The sequence below is a fragment of the Pomacea canaliculata genome, linkage group LG7 (assembly GCF_003073045.1).
Source record: "Pomacea canaliculata isolate SZHN2017 linkage group LG7, ASM307304v1, whole genome shotgun sequence".
Classification (NCBI taxonomy): Eukaryota; Metazoa; Mollusca; class Gastropoda; order Architaenioglossa; family Ampullariidae; genus Pomacea; species Pomacea canaliculata.
In genome coordinates this window covers 15580837-15604154 of record NC_037596.1, presented here as the reverse complement: position 1 = coordinate 15604154, position 23318 = coordinate 15580837, and the positions used below count along the sequence as shown (strand labels likewise).

General features: G+C 39.8%; 2 protein-coding genes across 7 annotated transcripts; both read left to right on the top strand.

The window, feature by feature from the left end:
- The first annotated feature begins 720 nt into the window (after positions 1-720).
- Positions 721-5215, top strand: LOC112568334. The gene is made up of 4 exons (XM_025245592.1): positions 721-832; positions 1314-1667; positions 2014-2298; positions 2662-5215. Exons 1-4 carry the CDS (start codon positions 754-756, stop codon positions 2985-2987), a joined length of 1044 nt encoding a protein of 347 aa, XP_025101377.1. The 5' UTR covers positions 721-753; the 3' UTR covers positions 2988-5215.
- A 1666-nt stretch (positions 5216-6881) lies between these two features.
- On the top strand, positions 6882-22257 carry LOC112569156. Of its 6 annotated transcripts, none has more exons than XM_025246870.1 (8): positions 6882-7182; positions 9101-9182; positions 15760-15859; positions 16750-16866; positions 18824-19096; positions 19556-19660; positions 20135-20153; positions 20960-22257. In XM_025246870.1, the coding sequence occupies exons 3-8, from the start codon at positions 15811-15813 to the stop codon at positions 21168-21170; spliced, it is 774 nt and encodes a 257-aa protein (XP_025102655.1). In that variant the 5' UTR covers positions 6882-7182; positions 9101-9182; positions 15760-15810; the 3' UTR covers positions 21171-22257. The 6 variants fall into 6 exon arrangements, with proteins under 6 accessions (XP_025102655.1, XP_025102659.1, XP_025102658.1 ...); XM_025246874.1 differs by having other exon boundaries at positions 6882-7287; XM_025246875.1 differs by lacking the exon at positions 6882-7182 and adding an exon at positions 8501-8838.
- The last annotated feature ends 1061 nt before the right edge of the window (positions 22258-23318 follow it).

The following is a 23318-nucleotide window of genomic DNA, read 5'->3' as shown; positions in this document are numbered from 1 at the left end:
AGTATTGTTGTTTGTGATGTTAGGGGGTTACTGGTGAACGTCTTGACAGGGGTCCCTAACAACTGACATCATCAGTTCTCCCACTGTAATCAGTTTAATTATCAAATCCAAAAACCGGAACATAGCATATAGTAAACACTGTGATACAGACTTTCTGTTTCTCACAAATGCAGATTTTGAGTGGATTTAAGAACGTCCTCCCCAGTAAATTCTTCCGACTTACTAAAGGAAGATTTTCAGTTCCCAGCTTGATATTACTGAGCTTTAACCTAAATTTGACACTGATCATATTAGTTTAAATTTTGACTTTCGTCGAAGCCCACAAGGTGGCTTAGCCTGGTGGTTCGTACCAGGACCAGTTCGTTGGTTCTAACTTCAGATAGACTAATGATTGGACAAAGATTATGGCAATAAACATAGGCAACCTTGTATAACAGAAAAAAATTAATTGTAGCGGAAGAAAAGGCTTTCGAGTGCTTTAACGTAGATGCAATTAACTAAATGAATTACATATGAAGTCTTATTAAAATTATCCCTTAATGTGAAACGTAATATGGACTGCGAAGGCTGAAAAATTGTGTTGTTTTGATTATCTAAAATTAACCAAGAAACAATTGAAACCCTTGAGGAAGAACAGTTAACATGATACTTCCTGGCTTACTTATTTCGGCCGATTAAAAACTTAAGTACAAGTCTGGCTCTTCCTTCAGTTCAGTTTCAGGCGTACAGAGCAACAGAAAGCAACACTAGAAAATGGAGAAACAAAAATCATTATGTTGGATCGTGCTTTTGTTTTTCTGTTGGAATTTTTGGGAAGCCAGTGCTGATCAATGTAAGTATCTTAGCATTATTAACTCTTACAAGTCTACTCAATCATGTTTTTGAGCAGCGGCGTCTCATTAGCTATGGTCTATTGACGATTGAGTCTTATTATTATTTTAACCGGGTGGCTACTTCTTTCTGTAGCTCAGTGAGTTTCGCTCACGACACTTTTATGCCTCTCCTCCTTCTGTTGTCGATCTCTAAATTCGTGTCGTGTTCTCACGTGCTCTCTGGACTCTCATTTTTATACAGATAATTTTAAGATTGAAAACTGTTGTCGGATAAAGTTTTTTTTCTTCATTTTCCACAGTTATATCGTAAAACTGATAAATTTTTCTCTGTAAATTTAAAGAACTAAATCGAACATTTTACCAAAATGTTTTCGAAATTATATTCACGTATTTACAGAACAGTTATTTTAACCAAAAATAGTAATCTATATTTGTTGTTAATTGCAGTTTACATAAACTTGTATGCATTTTGTTCTGCAGGTCCAGTAACAGAAACAAATGATGCATTTGAAGAGATCGGTGAATATAAAGAAAATGCAGACGTACATTTCAGTTATCGACTGACTGACGAAATCAGAAAAAATTCTCAAGACTTTCTCATTGAAATAAAGTTGTGTAAGTCAGACAGTCTGTACACTGCCTGCAAGTGCCAGTGGTTGTCTAATACTTATCCTGTATGTAAAAGTTTTCGTACTGAATATATTTGTGAGGGTGACAACACTACAATGCGTTTCTCGATGCTCATCAAAAGAACATACACAATGGTCAAGTGGGTCTTTTTTAAACAAATGTCATCGCCAGTTGTTCTGAAACACACTACTTTACATGTGACATGTAAGTCAAATTAACTATTGTTAATTCTTTTTTGAATTGTGTCATATTATAGTATGAAAGGTCATTTGTGCTTTATGGCTTACGCAGCTAAAGCTTTTTTTTCGAGGAAGTAATCTTATAAATAGAAGCCTTACAGACAGAGAGAAATTAGGTAAAGAATGTCTATGCTATTAAAACTAATTGTTCTCAATTTTCTGTAAAAAAAAGTTTTAGTTCATGGGATATTAAATTCTCTTTGATCTCTCAATAGTTTTCATTGTGTGCATTTTAATAAAAAAATTGTACACTATGAAGAGTAAGTCTCTTGAAAGTTCATTCTTAGATCATATTTTCTCTCTTTCTACAGACCCAGCAAAAATTACAAGTTTGCTCGTGAACGGAGAGGAGAGTAACAGGACACACCTCGTTGACCAAAACACGGTGGTTAACATTTCTTGCTTCTTTACTAGTGGAAACCCTCCTGTCAGCATTCGTATGGTGAACGACTCTGGTCATGTTGTGACGGTGAAGCACGAACAGGGTCCTCTGATGATGTCCCTAGGAGTGGTCCACTGCCACGATGTGTGGCCAACCATCCGGTGTGAGGCGTGGGGATCGGAACTCAACAGATCTGTGACCATTCTTGTCAAATGTAAATTTTATACTTGTAGAGTATTAGGCCCACTGATACAAAAAAATCGCATACGCTTATCAGCTTTAAATCACAGCTAGATATTTATTTTCTTAAGTATTCCTTTATCTATCTGCTGTGCCATGTATACATTTCACAGCTGTATTGTGTGGAAGGAATTTATGTGTGCTTAAAGTAAAGTGTGTGTGTGTGTGTGTGTGTGTGTGTGTGTGAAAATTTTACTTTTTCACTGGTTTTGTTGACGGGTGTATTATTATTACAAAGCAAAAAAAAAAAAAAGAACTTTGTATAAAGCCCTCATTATCACCACCACTACGATAATCATCATCGTCTTTTTTACCGTTAGTTTTATACCTTTTTCAGGTAGACCTCAGCTTTCCTTTATAACTGCTGAAGTCCCAGACGTGAAAAGAGTTTTAGAGGGAGGTATGACATTTGCAATGAAGTCCTATACAAGTGACATCAGCAGATGTCTGGTGAACCAGGAGCAGCCCAGAACTACTATGAGAGAAGTAAAATGCCAAATAATCGGACATGCCCCAAACTTCACACTGACCCTCGACTTTGTTAACAATTCCGGGATTGGAGAAGGGACCTGGACACTGCACGTTACAAGCGAGGACTGGAATTCTAGCATTACCTTCCTGATTAACAACAATACAGGAAAGAGTGAGTCTACTACTTATTAAATATCTTTATCTTCTTTCTGCAATTATTTTGCTATTTCTCTCATCCAACATTGAAAGAGTTAGTACTTTACTTCCAAAGGGTTTTTAGAGACTTTTTTAAAAAATCACTCTGAAGGACTTAGAAGCAAGTTATGTTTTGATTGTGTGTCTAAAAGAAGACAACAGTACTCTTTTATTTTAAAAAAATGTGCTATTGACCAATCAAAAAAAAAAAAAAGAGTAAAGCTGTCCCACTGTCACTCTTGTGGAAAGTCGCGTTTATGGATCGTAGTACGGAACTTATCCATCGCCGCCAGTTAACATTTTTTTCCACCTTTCACCGTAACACTTTGTTCTTCATGAAGAGTGAGCACTACTATTCATGTCTAACTGGGGATCTTTGTCAGACTAACGACAAGGTAAGTAAACAAACCTTTTTCTCGATTCTTTTTTCTTCTTAGACACGAAACCTTTATTCCCGATACTTTTTTATGCTTGTCTGTATTAGTCAGTCTTTGTTTTTTTATTCTAAAATGATTACTAACGTGAAAATCTATTTTTTACACTGACAAAGGAGGGTTTGGCAGCAGCAGATGACACATCTACAAACTCATATGAAAACAAATAAAATTTAATGTTTTAATGAGGTGACTTTAGTGAGTGGTCAGGTTTCATCAGGGCACTGAGTGAAGAGGGCATCCCGATGAAGCTCAATATGGACGCTGACACCAAGGATGTCACCATGACAACACAAAGAGGGGCTGAGTGTAAGGCTTGATGACAAAGATATGTATCTGACAAAAATGTGCAAAGGGAGTTAACTGCAGTGTCAAACTAACGATTGCATTAACGATTGTTTCCCTTTTATCTCCATTAGATGAAAATTTGCCGCAAGACGCTTCTTTAGCTGCTGATTACTTCCATTCTTCAATGAAATTCTACTTTCACGTCTTCTTCTGTCCTTATATTTTCATTTTTCTTTTATCGTCCTTTTTTATTTGTTTGGTGTCACTGATTTTTTTTTTCTATTTTCTCCATTTCCCCCCCATTTTCCCCTGACAAATAGTGGTAAGTCGGTGGTTTTACCTAGCTACAGCAAACTGAGGAGAGCTCTCAGTCGCTTTGATCTCATCTGCTTACATACTAGTGCTAGCTTGTCTTTCTATAGCTTTTTTCAAGTCTCTGTGCTTTTTTAATGTGTACAACTCAAATTTTAGTGGTAACTATATTGCTTTAATTTTTAAAATTTTACATTAATTTCACCTCTTATGCAAAAATATAAATGTTTTTTACTATGTCTTCTTGACATTAGAAATGAAAAGATGTTTCCTCTTTTTAAAAGAATAGTTCTCTCCTGATTGTGTTTGGGAATGCCCGTTTGTGTGTCTGAATGCTTTTCGGTGTATATGTGTGCGTGTGTGTGACCCTAAACCAAAAGAAGAACAAAACTAACATATCTGTTGCTTTGTTTTAATTTTGCAGGCCTGCAGTCTTTGGACTTGATGGTGTCCAGATCCCGGGATATAAAGATGTTAAATGGTCAAATGATTTGACATGATAGAGAGCTTTTTGAATGTTCCTGTTAAATAAAAACTTCATAAATGCTACGTACAGACTTTATTTCAGTCTTTGAAATTTTAGTTACTCTTATATAATACAGCCTATTATCTATTGTTTTATTTGCTAAAATTTAAAAAAAATGACACATTTTTTTTAGATATAAAGTATGCTCAAACAAAAATTTCACTGAAATCCTAAAAAATTCATCAAAACATTAAAAATTATGTTTAATATGTACGGATATATCAGTGTTCAAGTATCGACATAAGAAAAATTACTTGTTATAAAATTAACTTATCATAAGGATTTATCAAAGACAAAATCTGACATATCTGAGCAATCAGACATTTCCTGATGTCTCTTGTATAGGATTTCATTGCAAATGTCAGACCTTCAGTTAAAATGTTGTGCACAAAATAAAACAGTTGTCCTGTGCACAGGCGCAATACACAATAACTACAAAGAATACTCGCGCAGCGGGGTCACGAGTTCACACGCTGTTGAGGTGAAGCGGGTCCACGGTGGCTGGTTGACACAATGGCGGATGAGACGTCAACGACGAAGAACACGTAGAATATGTCGAATACGGAGGAGATGCAAATCATGGAGAACAAGCAGAACAGGTAGAACAAGTAGAAACGAACGAAACAGATAAATGGAACCAAATGGAAGCCTGTAGAAAGAAAAAACAATTTATCCAAACAGACGGCTCCTCCGCAACTGTATAGTTTCTAAGCAAAATATTCTTATACAAACACATATAACTGACCATTAGACTAGTGGTCCTTAACACACAAATCCACACGAGGAGCAACGGGTGCGCGCCACAAGCGCGGCGATCCGGCCATCACAAATGCTAATCTAAACATAGTGAAGCAGCAAGTCTGGCACTTAGAATAAAATATGAGCATAGTCATTAACATGCAATTCTCTCAGGTGCACTCAGGCGCACTCCCGCCCCTAACCAGGGCCCTTAAAGACTGGAATAGCGAGGAAACCAAAGAAAACGACTCCACTCACCCAAAACGGCTTGTGATGATGCCCGACGGTCATCCGCCCTCACATCCGAAACGGAAGCACATCCCCGTCGATATCCGAGGTTACCGTACATCAGAAGCCCACACGGGTTCAGTTTACCGGCGCCTAGACTCCATGCCCGGCCTCCAGCCGTCCTCTCAAACACAACCTCTCCACTCTGCTCAGCGCCTAGGTCAGAACTGCCACGAGGGACGCTGCTCTCTGGGGGTCACCGCCTGTCGCCCAAGTGCTGTGACCAGTCGCCAGCGCCCACGACACCCAGGAACGTCAAAGAGCGTGAACGCTTTTCACGCCTAAACCGTGGACAGGGAAGGGAGGGGCTCGCACAAAGCTCCCACCGGCAGCACAAAGCACTCAAGCCGAGGTCACGTGACGTAGCCAGAGCGTGACGTCAGGCACTGCTACAGTCAGCGGGAGAAGGCCTGGACCTTTTCCCGGAGAACTAAACAAAAACAGCCGTCAACCGTCGTCTGCTGTGAGCTACCTGACTGAAACATGAGCGTCCGCAGGCGTTGACAGAAAGGCCGAAATCATGACACGTGACAGGGTACCTTTCAGAATTAGTGTGTGTGTGTGCTGATATATTAGGTGTCTCCCTAAGAAATGGTGGCCGTGGTACTAACCGAGTCACGAGAAACTGAAAAAAACAATCCAAAGCCTCTAGTGACAATTGCTTAGCTCTGACACAAGTGACGCTGTCACTATAGTGACAGTCTTTGAAGGCATATCTACACAAATAATAACAAGTAGGAAGTACCTGTACACACATGTTTGATGTAAGGAGCAGTATACACTGATGCTGCTTGTGATACATGTTGTACAGTGCATTACTTGAGTCAACGTGTATCAGGCGAGTTAGTATGTTTGTCCAGTTCGCCTTTCTCGGCTTATTATATGTCGGTATATTATCTTCATCTTTCTTTCCTTCTATTGCTGACGATGACATAAACATAGACACGTGTGTCCTATTTCAGCTGAATTGTAATGATACAAACAAACAAAAGTAAGCAGTACCAATGTTGTCATTTTATCTACAGACTAAAGACTTCGTACGCTGGAGTTACTCACGAGCGTTTCTCACAAACACTCGGTTCTTTTCAGTAATTAAGACGCCTGCTAGTCACTGTCATGACACTGATCTTGTTACCTTTTAAAATACTATTTGCCAAAATCCTGCAAATCACGGAAACACATTAAATAGATTTTAATAGAACATAATACTTTATATACCATGCACACAAAATGCAGCGTAATTCAACTTTTTGTCAACAGCGCGATGTCACAAGACGTTGAGTAGGCGGAAGAATCTGATGGTAGACGTATTTGTAACTCGATCTCTTGGTGAGTAAACTTGTTGGCTTTGTGTCCTGGGGTTGCAGTGATACCCGATACCATGCGTGAAATAAGTCCCCAGTGTTCTAACAACCTCTGCACGGGAGCAGGTATGTAAGGAAGGCGACACGAGACCAGCAGCAAGGTGTCTAGTAAAAGGGACCAAAGCGACAAGCGCCGTAGCCACCCTTCAGGCGGACACAAACATAGGAAACCTCCCTGGCGCACCCGAGTTAGCTGTTGTTGGATGACTACATTGCGATAGTTTACAACGATCCAAAATACAGTAAGATTTTTGTTTTATTTTTCCAGGGATATGAGCGGGGAGATGGGGGGCGATAGACGATGTGCCAGTGTACCAAGATAGGACCTCGCGTCAACTCTCAGCGAGGTATGCAGACGCTGTGTTTTCTAGTGTTGCTGAATGGATTAGCAGACATTTTCGTGGTATTTGTTATCAAAACCAAAAATAAAGCATGAGTTGTATGTGTTCAGTTTTTTTTTTTCATGTTATTTTTTTTATATAAATTTGACTTGTTAGCAGACGATCAAACACCCATTAGCGCAGTGATATCAAAGAAAATAGTCCCACTATGCACATCTCTCTGCAAGCTGTAATTATTTGAACCTAAAAGTTTTACGTCTTTCTCTACTGTTAAATTTAATTTTGTAGTATGCACAGGCCATTAATTCTCGCTGAGAGTTCGGTTCTGTCCTTACAACACCTCGATTCTTGGCGCGAGGTCCTATCTTGCTACAGCACTAGCTGTCTCCTCTCATTCTCCTCCTCACCTCTTCATCCTCCACCCCTCCCAACCACATCCGCACACCTGCATCCTGTCGCTAGTCGACCCCCTCCCGCTCTCCCTGTCACGTGGCTGTCAACCGGCCAGCGACCACCCCCCATCGTCAGTGTCGCGTGTCGGCGATTGTTCTGCTGTCCGTGTTGTGCTTCCCGTACTATGCTGGCCCGTCGCTGGGTGTGTGCGTACGGATGGGGAGAAGCAAGGGACGATTTACCTGGGTACCTGTGTAACCCTATCCGTCTCGCGAGCCCTAGAGCCCTGACTCGCGGCGTCTCTTCTTTTCGGGACGGGACAGAAAACCCCTCCTCTCTTTGGTTTTTCCCCCCTTTTTCTTTGTCTTTTTCTTGCCTTTCGCGCGCGTGGGGTCCTTGTTTCGCTTTGTTTAGTAAAATAATTGATTGTTTACGATATCTTAGGCCTTGTAATTATATCTTAGGCCTTGTAATTATAAATTTTAGCTCATACTATCATTACAGGAGTGATTGTTTTGTATGCTAGAGAGCATATAAAAAAGAAGTCGTCAGTTACAATGTGTACAATGAACATGTACACTGACAAAAACACTGATTGTCTAAGCACAGGTTGCAATCACTTTAATAATAAAACATCGAAGATAGTAGCTTCATTCTAACCCTGACGATGACAGAGAGTAGAAATACGATGCTCTACTAGTAAGAAGCTTTTGACAATAATAGGAAAATAAACTCTTTGTTACACTCAGTACATATCTATGGATCCTAATGAGTTTTCCGAAGGAATATTTAAAGTGGCTGTGAAGAGGAAAGGCTGACCTCTGGCTGCGGTCGTCAGTACAGGTACCCGCGCCCGACTTAGACAACACCCGCCCTAAACTGCTCCAATCTGGTTCAGTCCCACCCCTCAGTTTATAGATAGTTTGGTGACCGTCCACGTTGCGTGTCTGTGTGCTATCAAGTAGACTGGCATGAACCCGCTGGGTTCAAGCCAGGACAGTTAAGTCGAAACAATAGGTGAGCGACGAGGGGGCGCCGATCAGGGGAAGACGGACGACAGGCCTCCTTGACTCACGGACGACGGTCACGGTCTAAGTAACGACAAAGGTGTACCAAGGTTGTTCTGTGAAAGAACTGCCCAAAGACTGGTGAACTGTTCGTCGGGTGCGTTTTCGGACGGACAGAAAGAAAGTGGGATTTGTCTCATTTTTATTCTTCACATTTTTACATTTTGTGACTTGATAATAATTAGTGTATTGAGAGACTCATATTGCGTCTCACACCCGAACTTAGACACACACAATGTGCATTGAACACTCTGGATTTTTAAAATAAGAAATTTTTAATGAACATAGCTACGGTTTAAAATGTTCACTGAATAAAAATATACAATATATATATATATATTTTATTGTTCCTGTGCCAGGTTTCTATTGATCAACGGTCTCTACATTTCTTCACCTTCTTTGAAGGGGGTTCTGTACAGTGTCATGCTTCTTTAATACGTCGTGAGTATGCTGAGATAACTTACAGCCCTGAAATATGATTCGAACTTTCGAAGGAAAAAAAAAAGACTGTAAGCCTGACTGTAAGCCCCCAGCTATTAGCCTTCTCTGCTAGGACATCTTGTGGGCGTGGCGGTCTCCCTCTCTCACAAACGCATTCCCCATACTTGCTGTAGGGTCTGAGCGCTGAGGTAAAACTACTTCTATGTGAACACACTGTCAGGGTTAGGACTGAGTGCATTCTCCACAAACAAACAAAACTAGAACATATAAAGTAGAGAAAAATGAACTCCAACTGACACAAATATAAAGACAACTGAATTTTCAAACTTTAATTTTGTTGCTTTTTTTGGTCTTTCTCTTTATCTCTTATCTGTCTTTCCTCATAAGTGGGGATATCAATATTCTGCTTGTAGTGCGTGTTTACATGTACGGTCTTTGTCGCCCCAAGCTAACACAATCCTTTAACACAAGCGTGACACCAGTCTACCGAATCATCCCATAGCCGGACAGGTAGGTGGGTAAGTTTTATTTACTCAAAATATAGAGAGTAAAGTAACTATCTACAACCCTGATGTGTTTTCCTACATCACTAATGTTGACTTAGCTTTAAACTTGGATTTGTTGTGTTTGTTGTGTCTGTGGTACGGATTTGTTCATGAAAAAGATGTTTTGTACTGTATTCAGAGTATTGCACCGATCTCGCACGTATAGCCTGAAAAATTCGAGGATCTAGGCTTTCAACGCGTTCGATACGAAAGATAGAAAAGAACACAGGGGTAGTTCTACCCCGTACCTAATCTACCTGCCCTCAATATGGCGATCAGACCAGTCGGGGAAACAGACCGGTGACGATTTTTAGCTTCGCGTGAAATCCTGCTTGAAATCCTCGCCCATTGTTCATACGAACCCCTCTCTACACCGAAGCAGCTAGTGGTATACAAGGAAGGCAACACGAGACACGAGGAAGGTCTCTAGTAACATGGGGCCAAGACGTAAGAAAAGACTGACGAGGTACAAGCCCCGCAGACACCTTCCAGCCGAGCATAGGAAACATCCCAGGCGCACCCAAGTTAGCTGTTGTTGGACGACTACATTGCGATAGTTCACAACGATCCGAAACACAGTAACATATTTTTTTTATTTTTGCAGGGATATGAGCGGGGAGGTTGGGTGGGGGGCGATAGACGATGTGCCAGCATCTTTTCGGACTGAAGTAGTGTTTTTTACGGAATTTAACTGTGAACTGTCGTGGAACTGGTTCCCGTCAACTGTATGTTGGGGAGCAAATTCATTCTTGCGTAAAATGCTGGCGAGTTGTGATAGTGTGGTGTGACCATAGTGAGACTAGTGTTGCCCGTCTTTGGTATTTGTTTGATATTAGCTGTCTATTGTTGAAGATATCCGGGACGTCCCTCTGTAAAAGAATTGTTTAAATTTATTGGAAGAGTGCGCATGTCGTGTCTGTGTGGTGTTACAGATGTATTGCGTTTTAAAATTGGGTTTTAAAAAAATTGTTTTATCTATTGTTATCGATTCAAACACGCCTTTCATAATAACCCATTGATTGCCAAGAGAAACTATGTAATCTGTGTAAAGTCTTATCGATGGAATCTTAACTAAACTCTACTTTAAAGACAGCGGATGGTTTGCTTAGCGCGGTCTGTCCAGGTCGATGACGTCACGCTTCCGAAGTCTTTCCCTTCAATAGGACGTCATACGCTCCTCTGGCGGTTAAAAACCTGGTGGCTGATGTCTATTCCAAACCCCCAGTATGGAAGTGGAATTGATCTATAATCATTTGTGTATTTTAAAAGGTTTAGACAGGACCTTTCCCTTCCCCTACCCAACAGTTGCTAAGGTCGTGCCTGCCTGTCTGTGTGCCTCTATTCTACATCAGTATGCATCTGGGTGCATGCACAAACAGGTACACATCATATTACCTTCTGAATTCCCTTTCTTGCGCTACAAAAGACGAACGCTGTCAGGCGCCTTGAAGAGACATGTGTATGCGAACTAGTGGTCTGTGTCACGGAGGTTGAATCGGCGTCAGACCAGGATGTACCCGCTTTTGACGTGTGTCCGTTGGTAGTCGCGCCGAATTGACAGTTGCTGCCACGAGATCGTAAATTGTACTTTGGTGTATTGAACTGTCCGGGGTATCCGAGGGCCTGGCTGAGCTGCTCTCATACATGTCACAGACTGTGGTCCAGGGTGGGATGTTTGCTTGGTAGTGTTTACCCTTGTTTTTATTTCTTTAGAGAATGGTTTTTCAGGTGACAGGTAAACATTATTTGTTTCATAAATGAACCGTTGAAAACAGGACTTTCTGCCCTATCACCTTTAAGAAACTGAACGATATGCCGCTATCAGCAGTCGACTTTGATGTTACACAATTATTGTGTGGAGGGGATGAGTCATGTAGAAATATAGGCGGCCCGATGGCGTAATGGTTAGCGCCTGTCACCAAGACAGAGAAGGTTGGCTGTCCTGAGTTCATTTCTGATCTCGGGCAAGCTGTTCTTTCTCTGCACATGGCATCTGTTTACAGGGCTGGCTGCCTTGCCGTGATATAGCCTCAGTTGCTGGCACGGCGTAAAACACCAATCCCCCCCCCCCATGTAGAAATATCAGATATGTACTTAAATCGGGTGGAATTCCAACCGTAAGACATGTAAGTGCATATCACTTGGCGTATAATGTTAGAGGGAACGTGATACTCATGCCATGACGGCTGCTTGCGTTTTTGACCGCATTGCAACTTCTCCCACCCGCCTTTTTACTTCCCCCTACCGCCTTGTATCTTCTCCCACCCGCCTTTTTGCTTCTCCCACCCGCCTTTTTGCTTCTCCCACCCGCCTTTTCACTTCTCCCACCCGCCTTTTTGCTTCTCCCACCCGCCTTTTTGCTTCTCCCACCCGCCTTTTTTAAAATAAAAACAAAAGAAACAGAGTTTATTTCTTAATGTAAGCAGTGTCTTTATTATTTTTTCACTCTTTTAAAAAATTAAAAATGCTTTGCATGATACATATGTGTATCTACAAAATACTGCTTACTTGGTATAACAAAGTCAATGGCTACGGTTTTTTCATAAAACTTGCATTTTTCTCAAACTAAAAAAGACAATAGCAAATGTTGGATTAAAGAAACTATGTAAATGTCATACTGAAGCAATGTTACTTGATCTTCTCGGATGTTTTTTGAGGACACATTTTACTGTGTTTTCGTTGTACTGTATCAGAGCAATCTGCTTATAGTACTCGTTCGACTCTGGCAGAGTGAAAAATGGGGCTGAAGGGTTGTTTTTGCGGATAAAAAGGGTGCGCCTATAAAATGAAAATGCTATTAGAACGCCGCTTCAGACGGTGGGTAGACACAGGTGACTTCAGTATATTTAAATGTAAAGGTCGTTCCCTGACCCTTTTAGTCGTTAGGTAGTGATGTGTTAGAGCAGGGATGAGTAAAGTACGACCCGCGGACATCTTTGGACATGCCCGTTAGTCAATTTTAAAAAAATGAACTTTTTTTCTTTTTTGTCAATTTAGCCTAGTATAATTAGCTTTAAGACTGTTAGAAATGGGCAGTCCCTAACATTCAAACACAAAGTACAAAGATAACAAAGAACATGGTGACGTGTCTTATGAAGTCGTTAGAAAGAATCGGGGGTGGCTGCCTGCAAAGAAAAGTATGGTTTAAAATTTTTGATGTGAGCGAATTCAAACAGCTTCACTTTACACAATAAATAAATTCAGTAAGTGATACTCATTTGCTTTACATCCACAATTACTAGGTTTGTTCTATAAATCACTTGGCGTGTGTTTCCGGTATTTTACAGGCCCGCTGCATAGCTTAGAATTTTGAGAGGGGCCTGAGAAAAACGTTGGTGACCCATGCGTTAGAGACTCGTGACCAGCTTTCCATAAGGCGAGAGGATGAGTAGGCTGTTGTCTCCTAACTTTCGGTAGCTTAATATCTCCTCTTACGTTACAGCCTCGCATTCCAGCTTTGAAAGGTCGACAAAACAATTTGATACGCTATACGGGTATCGACACGCGTACCTCTGTGTTACTAATGCCTATACTCTAACCAAGAGACTGATGCGGTCCAGTGGCGCAACGGGTATTTCCTGTCACCAATACAGTGAAAGTTGGCTTTCCTGGGTTCAACTACAGTCAAATCTCCCTACTATGCCACCTACCGGGACCGAGCAAAAGTGGCATAGTAGCGAGAGTGGCATAGTAGAGAGGGTTCGTAAAAACGGCTTTATTTGCTCAAGTTACCCGTCAGTCCAAAGCAGGGGTGGGCAATTAATTTTCCCAAGGGGCCGCATGAGAAATTGGGATGTTTTAGAGGGCCGGACTAATATAGTTAACTCAGTTTTACCTAATACTGTATACATAGTATATATACTGGCGGGAGGGCCGGTCAGAGACAGGAGGCCTTTGCCCAGGTCTGGTCCAAAGCTCTCAAGAATCGTCGGCTTCGCTAGTTGTCTCCTCTCATTCTCCCCCTCACCTCTTCATCCTCCACCCCTCCCAACCACATCCGCGCACCTGCATCCTGTCGCTAGTCGACCCCCTCACACCTTCCCTCTGTCACGTGGCTGTCACCCGGCCAGCGACCACCCCCCCCCACATTGCCAGCCTCCACCCTCCCTGTGTGCGTGCTATGTTCCATCCACCTAACTGCCATGTCCCACACTACCATAGAGTATAATAATCGAGCACTGCGCGGAATTTCACAACTTGTGTCTTTTAACAGTCACACAAAAGTGGCATAGTAGGGAGAGTAGGGGTGGCATAGTAAATTTTTTTTTACATTGAATTTATAGTCGGGACCGAGCAAAAGTGGCATAATACCGAGAGTGGCATAGTAGAGAGGTGGCATAGTAGGGAGATTTGACTGTATTGTCTCTGTTCTTTCTCTGCACTTGGCACCTGTTTATAGGGCTGGCTGCTTTGCCGTGATATAGCCTTAGTTGCTGGCACGGTATAAAACACCAATCCTCTGATTACTTTTACAGTCTACTCGTGTTACGGTGGGTAACGGAGCTCAGTGAACGCGAATTAAAAGATAACGTAATATAAAGACACGGACCTGATCTACACTTCCACTCTCCGTCGTTCACACGACCATCTGCTGATCCGCAATCCGTGAGTCACGTGCACAGGTTTGATGACTAAGACGCGCTTTGGGGTCATATTTTTCGTCTTCCCAGAGCGGCCCGGTGGCGCAACGGTTAGCGCTGTCACCAATACAGTGAAGGTTGGCTGCCCAGAGTTCATTTCTCGTCTCGGGCACGGTCTTCTTTCTCTGCACGTGGCATCTGTTTACAGGGCTGGCTGCCTTGCAGTAATATAGCCTCAGTTGCTGGCACGGCGTAAAACACCAATGCCTCCCCCCCACACACACACTCTTCCTCTTCCCAGGTATAATTAATCATCTGAGCTTTAGTGAAGGACATTACGACTGACATCAGCACTGATCATTTAATAAAAGCGTTACGCCAGTCTGCCTAATCATTCAATGGTCTGTAAGTGAGCTGAGTCAGTCTTATTTTCGCTTCTAAAATAGAGAGTCAAGCAGATGTCTACCATGATACATCTTTTCTTATATCACCAATTTTGACTTTCCTTTATTGGTTCAAAGTTTTGCAGTACCATTTGCTCGTCATTTTGAGACGAACTAGGTTCTGTCGAGGGAGGGAAAAGGGTGGATCAGTCTGCTTACAAGGTACATGACGGGAAGGGAGGTGAAAAGACCCACATCATGAGGTTGTATAGGTATACCTACCTAGTCCTCGAGACCTGTTTACAAAGTCTTTTGTCAACCACCATTCAGTCGTAGACCGCCGAGTCTCAACGATAAATTCCGTACTTGCAAAGTACGAGAGCGAGAGAAGAATGAATAAAGGCGGGTAACAGGCGGAAACACCCGGGGCAGTATTTGTGTGCAGGGTCTGTACAGACACGGCGTCGTCAGGTCCTCCAATAGCACTTGAGTCGATTGATTTCAAGGGTCATGTCTTCTTTTCATAAGGTGTGTGAAGAGAAGTTTATTTACAATACACACAAGCACCAAGAAGTTTACTGCTTGCCTAAGTGCTAGGTGAAATTCAAATCTGAGTACATTTCCATTAATTTAAAAACTATTGTGAAACAAAAGGAAAAGGTAATATGAGGTTACTGTTTAACCAAGGGTCTGTTGGTCACCGGCAAGAAGTAATGAAAAAAGCAAAAACCGGGGAGTCGGGACTGGGCAAATGTGTTTTAATTAAAAGAAAATAGTTGCCAGCTGTCCACCTGCACTTGATGGGAGGAAACTCAAAGAGAAAAAGCATCCCTAAGTCAGCTGTTATGATTTGCTAGCCTACGAAACCCAAAACTCAGAACAGTTCAAAGCAAAAAAAAAATAAAAAAAAATGCTGTTACCCGAATCTCTGTTACTAAGGGTTAGCAGAATCCCCTTATCATCGAAAATTTTTAACTGTGTTGTTAAATGATCGCTTCTTTTCTTGATTTATCTGTTCAATCAGCATTAAACAATACTAATTTGATTGTTACTTTTTATCTTCTTGCAGTTATTCCATTTGCTACATTGTTCAAAAGCCCCTTTCATCGCCCTTGGCAAGATGCAACTTATTTTTTTTTTCATTATTCCGCTACATCTAGTGGCACCAGGTGAGTGTATGTCGTCTTTACCTGTCCATGAAAAGGACGCTCCTATCTCGGATCTGACGAATAGGTCAGAGTTGACCTACTCCAAGCCTGGCACGAGTAAGACAGATATGTCTACTAGGAGTAGCAATTTAGAACATGTTGTTCTCTGCGCATATGAATAAATACATAAGGGAGACAAGTACTTGAACCTTTAGGAATTGTTCCATTATAGATTACTTCCCTTTAAAGACAGAAAATGTCAACCAATCAGATATTTGGTTATGTGCAAAGTTTCTGTGCTCAAGCCCCATGATAGAGTCGGTTACCGGTTACTCAATTCAACATTTGTACTCTAACAACTAAAAATAGGAAGAAAACAGTAATATTTAATTTCCAATTTATATTCTAATAAAATATATGTTTGTTTGGTAGTTTATATTTGTTTATATTGTGGAATTAACTTGTTTTGTTAATTTCTAATGGTTGACCTAATTCCTGATAAGTAAATTTTTTGTCGCATTTAGTTAAAAAATTAATTTGATTTTACTACAAGTAAAAAAAAAGATATTTCTTAAAATTTACACAACGTAAATGTTTTATAGTGCTCTTTAAAACGGAGTATCAATAGTAACTGTTAACGTTGTTGGTTAATAGATATATTTATTTTTAATTCCGGTTGAAATTTTACTCGCGGGTATTCAGCTGTTCGTCCACTGGTACCATAGTGTGTGGAGGTGAAAACTCCTGCTGTAGGCGAGTATGGGTGCATACTTGTTGATGATTTGGTTTATTTATGATTTATATAAAGTGCTTTGAGCAAATCTTTGAAGGGGAGCCAAAGAATATTAATAGTACCTCCCGTCTGCCTGATACTATTATCATTAATATGTGTACGTGCGCTCAATTTGCAGGTAGCATGGAAACAGAGTATGATTCCTCTAAGACAACTATCCTAAACTGCATATTTCCGGAAAACACTACGAGGACAGATTTTGCAGTTTATCTTTATAATGAAAATGGCAAAACAGGTATATCACATCTCTTTCTTTCTCTCTGTCGCTGAAAACATATATGTACACCACTTTTAAATAGTTAATAGTGTTTAGTTCTTTTTAAAAAAAATTACAAAGAAGTCAACCTGGGTGTAAATAACATACCCAGCTGACGAGTTCATCTTCCCGTCAACCCAGCTGTCGGGAGAAAGTACATGACACTATAAAGTGTTAGTAAACGTAAGACAGTGAGGGAAAGGCCAAAGAAGCCCTCTTTCCTCGTGTAAAGCTGGTCCCGAAAAAAGTGGTCACAAAGACTGTCGCGTAACTCTGGGGAAGAGCACGTGGAGATGGTCAGAGGCTGTGATTCCGTCCCTCGGTCTATCACACTCTCGATACCTCTACCTAATCACGTCGACATTTACCGCGTGCTCTCACACTAAATTGCTTATCAATTAACACTTTTAATTAGCTCGAGCCCCCAGCACGCATAACCCCAATGAACAACTCAAGGCAATTTAGTGTATAAAAAGAAGGTTGTTAATCATCGAGAGGATTATACAAATTATGCCAAAAATGATACAGTTTCAAATATAACCATACGGTCGTTATCTAGGGTGTCCCGTTATTCTAATTGTTCTCCTTCTAGTCCAGATATCTAATGAGCCACGATCCACTAATCTTAATCAAACTACACACTACACACACCACACGCCACTTATCTTTACACACAAGTCTCTAGTCACGTGAGGGCCCTCCTTGATCGACGTCCTGGAATCTTCTGATGTCTTCCGTCGTTCGTATCGGCCTCCTTCTTCACGCGCAGAGATCCTGGCACCACCGCGTGCCTACCTGTACCACGTCGCTTAGGCCGGACTGCTGTCTCAAACTTAACAGCGCCTAACAGGACCAACACTTATCTACCAGCTTTGCCTCTACTGTTTGCGACCAAACAGATGCTGGAGATGAAGCGTCGTTCACTCTGCGACAGAGCGGGTCTTCCACACCTCTGAGTCGGTTGTGCTGGAGTTGTCACGATTCCCAGACAAACTCACAGCAGAGAATCTGAACAGCCGTGAACAGATTTCGGCTACAACCTTCCTCCTCGAGCACCAGTGCGAAAGACTCCGATCCTTCGCCGATCGTGATGTTAAATTCTCACCTGCGCGGGTTCTTCTCTCTCGTGATTGGTCCAACATTCCACAGACTCACTTGGACTATTCCACTATCTAAATTTATCCAATCACACTCAGCTAACACGTGATTGACATGTGGTAATTCTGGCTTATTCCAGGCCACATTACACCCCCTCACTTTACCCCCTCTCACTAGTAAAGCAATCTGCGACTATGGCGCCATCTTGTCTGATTTCCCATTCAATACCTGCATCCAACGGGTGGCACTAGTAGGTAGCGCGGTTATCCTGTTTCAGGTAGGCCGCGGAACTTCCGTAACTAACGGCGTAGGGTGACCGACACTCTTCCCTTCTCTGAGGGATCCCCCGCAACGACAACTACCATTCCGCAACGACACCTACCATTCCGCATTCCAACCTGACCTTGATCTATGTCCGTCGTGACACCTCGCCGCTAACACGTCTCCTCACTTACCGTTTCACCTGATAGTCTGCTTACCAGCGCGTCCGCCTGTTCCGTGGGTGGGTTGGGGGGACAGAAGTGAGACACTAACACTATAGCCCTATACTAGCTATCACATGAAAAAGACACAAAAAAAAAAGACAAAAAAAAAAAAACCCCAAAGCTTTACCTTTAAGTATTCCCTGTCGACTTCACTGTTACATGTTGTCTTACACTTTCAGTGAGGTTATCAATAGACTTGTACATTAAGAAGAAAAATAGGCAAAAAGGGCGAAAATAGTAAAATTGTAGATTTGTTTTTTTTGTGGCAAATGTAACTTGTATATTAAATGATACTCAAGGCAAATATGTTTAAAAACCAGTAAGCTACTTCCCTGTCTCAATACATCCTACAGACCTGCTGGTGGATTGTGCATGGGTGGAAGACAAGCTTGCGTGCATCGAACGAGAAGGTTTCAAGTGCAGGTTACCTGTGCCAAATACTGCGGAAATTGAAGTACCAAAGACATATGTTACAAGACCAAGCAAGATCGGATACACACTTAGTGGACATGACCCCAGTAAAGTCAAAATCTGTCATTTTGTTGACAGCGAAAGTGACGGACAAAAAGAAAGCAAGAATAAACAGCAGCAAAACAACATAAAAGAAAACAATTATGATCAGAAAGGTAAATACTAATCACTATGTTTACATTTCTTTTGAGATGTTCGAGACACAGATACAAACACAATTTCAAAGACACTTCCAATTAACTAACTTTACACGAATACGAAGGCAGGCACACATTTACACATCCTGCAAACGTATAATAGCTAATACATAAGAGCTGTATATTTATATGTAAAGAAATATTGATGAATTTAACATGCATATATAATATAAAGTTAAGTATTGTTTTTAATGGATTAGACAATGTAGGTGTGATATTAGTTTATTGGTTTATGCTTGATGGTTATAGGTATACGTTTAAATGCAAAAGTAATAGAGCAAAATAATATGTATACATTTACAATTATATAAAATGTGCATCACATGCTATTCTTCTACATGTTATCTTAATTATTGATAGCTTTCTTCTCTTATATTTGTCATTTAAACACACATACCATAAATCATCTTTTCTCAGCATCCAGGGACTTTTCTGGTTTGGTTATTGGCCTTGTTATTGGAACATCACCCGCCATTGTACTGAGCTTGATCACCATTGTGTTCCGCAAAGAAGTTTGCAAGAGTAAATAAAACTCTGTATTATTGTACAAAAACACATTAATATGCAAATAATAATAATAATAATAATAATAATAATAATAATAATAATAATAATAATAATAATAATAAAAACAACGTAATGTTCAAACGTTTAACAATGTACAATATAACATATTTATTCTTTGAAAAGAGAGTCGGAAAGTCATCTCTGTAATGTTGAGAGGAGACACCTGGAATATATTCCTGGTAGACTGTTAGAGCTGATGACCTTTTGCGATTGTATTTATTAATGGTTATTAGCTAATGGAGGACTTATAATAGTTCTTTTTTATACCAAGATAGTATTTAATAGAATTAATGTTTAGAAGATAATACTACTAATGAATACACTAAAATTACAGTAGTATTTGTTGGTTTTAAGAAAACACTGTTCATCACTAGTTTATGTAAATTGTATTACGCAGCTTAGTAAAGGTAATCATTTCTTGCGTTTCAGATGACAAGACGCATACACCGTAAGTTACTGTAGAAGAAAACCTTGTGTAGAATTTATACATTTAAAAGTGTGGGGATATTTGTCATCATCATCATCATCATCATCATCATCATCTATTGAAAGCACATTATTGCTACAGTAATTTAAAATAAACACATGATAGGTTTGATATCACACAAACACATTCCAAGGAATGCCTAATCATTAGTTCACAAATACAGCGAACATCTTCTAAACACAACAAATGTCCACTTTCGCCTCGTGATTGTTTTCTCTGGGTTAAAGCCTTGTTCAATAAATTATACAAAATAAAAATGTCAGAGTAAAGGTGTATTCTTCTTTAAATCAGCAACAATTCAGGAAAGATTGTTTTTCGTGCAATGATCATCGTTAAAGACTTTCTGCCCGTCTCATCGTTTGGCGCATTTAACAGATTTTCAACACTTGCCAGCCATTGTGACCAAAAAGATACAATAAAAAGTGATAACTAAAAACATGACAAAACTTTAGTCGTCAATGTTTCGTTGCTGTCACAATCACACTGACTTCCCGTCGTTTTAAGATTAAACGATTATAAAGGTCACCGTATGTTAAAAAGATGTAGACTGTGAAACTTAAGCTTCTTTGTGTTGTAGTTAAGCTTTGTGAGTGTGAAATTGTTGGAATAATTATTCACATTTTCATTATGAAACATCAATCATCCTCATAAGCAGCATCATAATCATACTATCACATTTTATATTTGAATGAGCTTTCACATGTACCCACATACTGAGATACAACCATTGTCATCTAGATCACAAGTTGTTCTTTGTATCTTATTAGAGAATCAGATGCCAAGTCCCCATCCTTGGAGTCCACTAAAAACAATAGCAGAGATGACAACTTAAGTCAGTCAACCGTGAAAGATTATGTGGTTATCTTTTCAACTGAGAAGTCGTCTTTACCTGTTGATGATGAGGAGAAGGCTCCACTTAATATCCAGTCAGAAAAGAACGACAACATTCTGGTCTATATTGAAGAAAAAAGCTGCTAACATTCTAAAAATCTTGATTACTGTTACACTTCACGTGGCAGCTATTTCTAAGATCAGTTCTGTGATTTTTTGGACATAGCAAAGACAGAAAACAGTAAAAAACACACCAAAGTGGTAAAAATATGTTAATTGATAACATAAACATTTTTTAAAATAGCAATACCATAATTTATTTGCAGATAAAATTTAAATATATATTAAGGTAGAGGGAATAATATGAGTTAGAATACATATTAACAGATTTTAAGCTACTGTTTGTGTCAAGATAACTGTCTCTCGTGAATCTCTTGATGATGATGAATCTTTATTCGCAATAACCTATACTCTGTTACAAAGTATGGCTAGTCTTCCATCTCTTCAGTATTCACAGTTCTAATTATTAACTGAACAAGTTTTTTAAACATTTAAGATTTTATGCACATATTTATCTATAAGCACCTAAAATCTCTAGCTCGCAAACATGCATCCCCTGGATAATGTACAAATACATAAACTCGCTGTTCACAAATATGTAAGTCTTCCCAGGAGTAACATCTGTTTTTCCCAAAAAATGTTGTACTTAGGCTCATTTAAATCAAGATATTATTGGGCAGATTACATTGCAATTATGTTTGTATGTTCATTTCTTTGATATTATTGCTGGCTTTGAAATGGATGAGTGAGCTGTTGGTGCTATGATTTATGAGTGTACTAGATTGGTGTGAGTACGAGTAGATTGGTGGATTGAATGTACTGGAAACTGGATTTATTGCTTAGAATGGATCAATCATAGTATTCATGGGCTTTTCTTATCGTCGAGTTTTGCTGAACTAAATCACAAATAGTCAATTAAGTATTTCTATTATTATTATTTTCCAGTGGCAGTAACAGTCTTATGATTCCTTATGCAAAAACTTTGTACTCAAGATCATTTCTTGACACATCGATAATTTTAATTTTTGTTTTTTGCCTATATGTCAATTTAGAAAGAAGGACTCATTTTGATTTTTGTACTTTTCATTCTGATTGCTCAAATGTCCGTATGACCATTTTAAATACAAATGTGGATTTTGTTTCATGTGAATAAACATTTTTACATAACAAAAAATAACACCTGATCATTCGTTTTCTCAATGTAGTAGGAGGCAAAGGTGAGTCTTGATTTCTTTAAAGAATGCTTGGTGTTTCAAATGTATTGACAAATTGAAGCCCTCCTTCGTGGTCTAAGAACACTTCAGGAAGGCTGCCCAGGTGCGAGTTGTTGTTGCAGCCCTATGCTCCTCGAGGAGTAACAAGGAATTAACTAAACTAAACTGATTTGTGTATTAATCTAACAGGGTTTATTTTTAATATAAATAATAAAATAACGTACAAATGCAACACAAAAATTCCCCTCGCATCCCTTTAAAAGGTAAGTCACTAGGCTAATAAAGTGAAGAAGGGGTTGACTTAGTTATTTCTCTTATCGAGTGCAACATTCTTTTACCTCTAGGCTACAGGCAGTTTGACCCACTGGTATACATGATTTTTCCCTTTTCCAAAAAATTATAAAAAAATAACTAAAGAAGGTATAATGATAATTTAAACTGATAATGATAAATCAAAATGTGTAGAAAAGGAACAATCTACAGAAAACTTGCTTGAGAACTCACTTTTAGTTTAATATACATGTATACAGAATCGGGTAGATGAAGTGAAGTTTTTCAGGTACATGTACATCTTTACACAGGTTGTCATCTAACAAGAAGTTAGACTTACAGGAACTGAGTTTGATGTTTGAAAACCCAAAAGAAATGCACACACATGGTCCCTGTCGATAGAAATTCACAAATGATGCCGGAATCCTGAATATCCGAGGTACAAGTCGCACATTTCTCGTATACCGTCTCGTTATTGTTCTAGTTGCAAAGAACGGGTACTCTGTGAAATTAACGATAATTTCGTTCAAACAGACTTCTCTCCCTTCGAAAGGGAGGTAGCTGTGTTCAGAAAATTGGACGCAGAACTTTATAACACGTGTGTCACAGTGATTGCGACAAGAGTAACTGAATAAATTATACAGTATTGAGAAAGAAAGCGATGTAACTACACCTAAGTCAAACCAAAAGTCATCAATAGTTACTACTTCTACCACAATCAAATCAATCTCTTCCTCCTCCTGAAACTACT

Bases quoted from the DNA above. Each gene is read 5' to 3' on its own strand.
- LOC112568334 (XM_025245592.1), top strand. From the start codon at position 754: ATGGAGAAACAAAAATCATTATGTTGGATCGTGCTTTTGTTTTTCTGT. The intron at 833-1,313 runs GTAAGTATCTTA...TTTGTTCTGCAG, and splicing joins GGAAGCCAGTGCTGATCAAT to GTCCAGTAACAGAAACAAAT. The intron at 1,668-2,013 runs GTAAGTCAAATT...CTCTTTCTACAG, and splicing joins CACTACTTTACATGTGACAT to ACCCAGCAAAAATTACAAGT.
- LOC112569156 (XM_025246873.1), top strand. From the start codon at position 15,811: ATGCAACTTATTTTTTTTTTCATTATTCCGCTACATCTAGTGGCACCA. The intron at 16,867-18,823 runs GTATATCACATC...TACATCCTACAG, and splicing joins TAATGAAAATGGCAAAACAG to ACCTGCTGGTGGATTGTGCA. The intron at 19,097-19,555 runs GTAAATACTAAT...ATCTTTTCTCAG, and splicing joins AAACAATTATGATCAGAAAG to CATCCAGGGACTTTTCTGGT.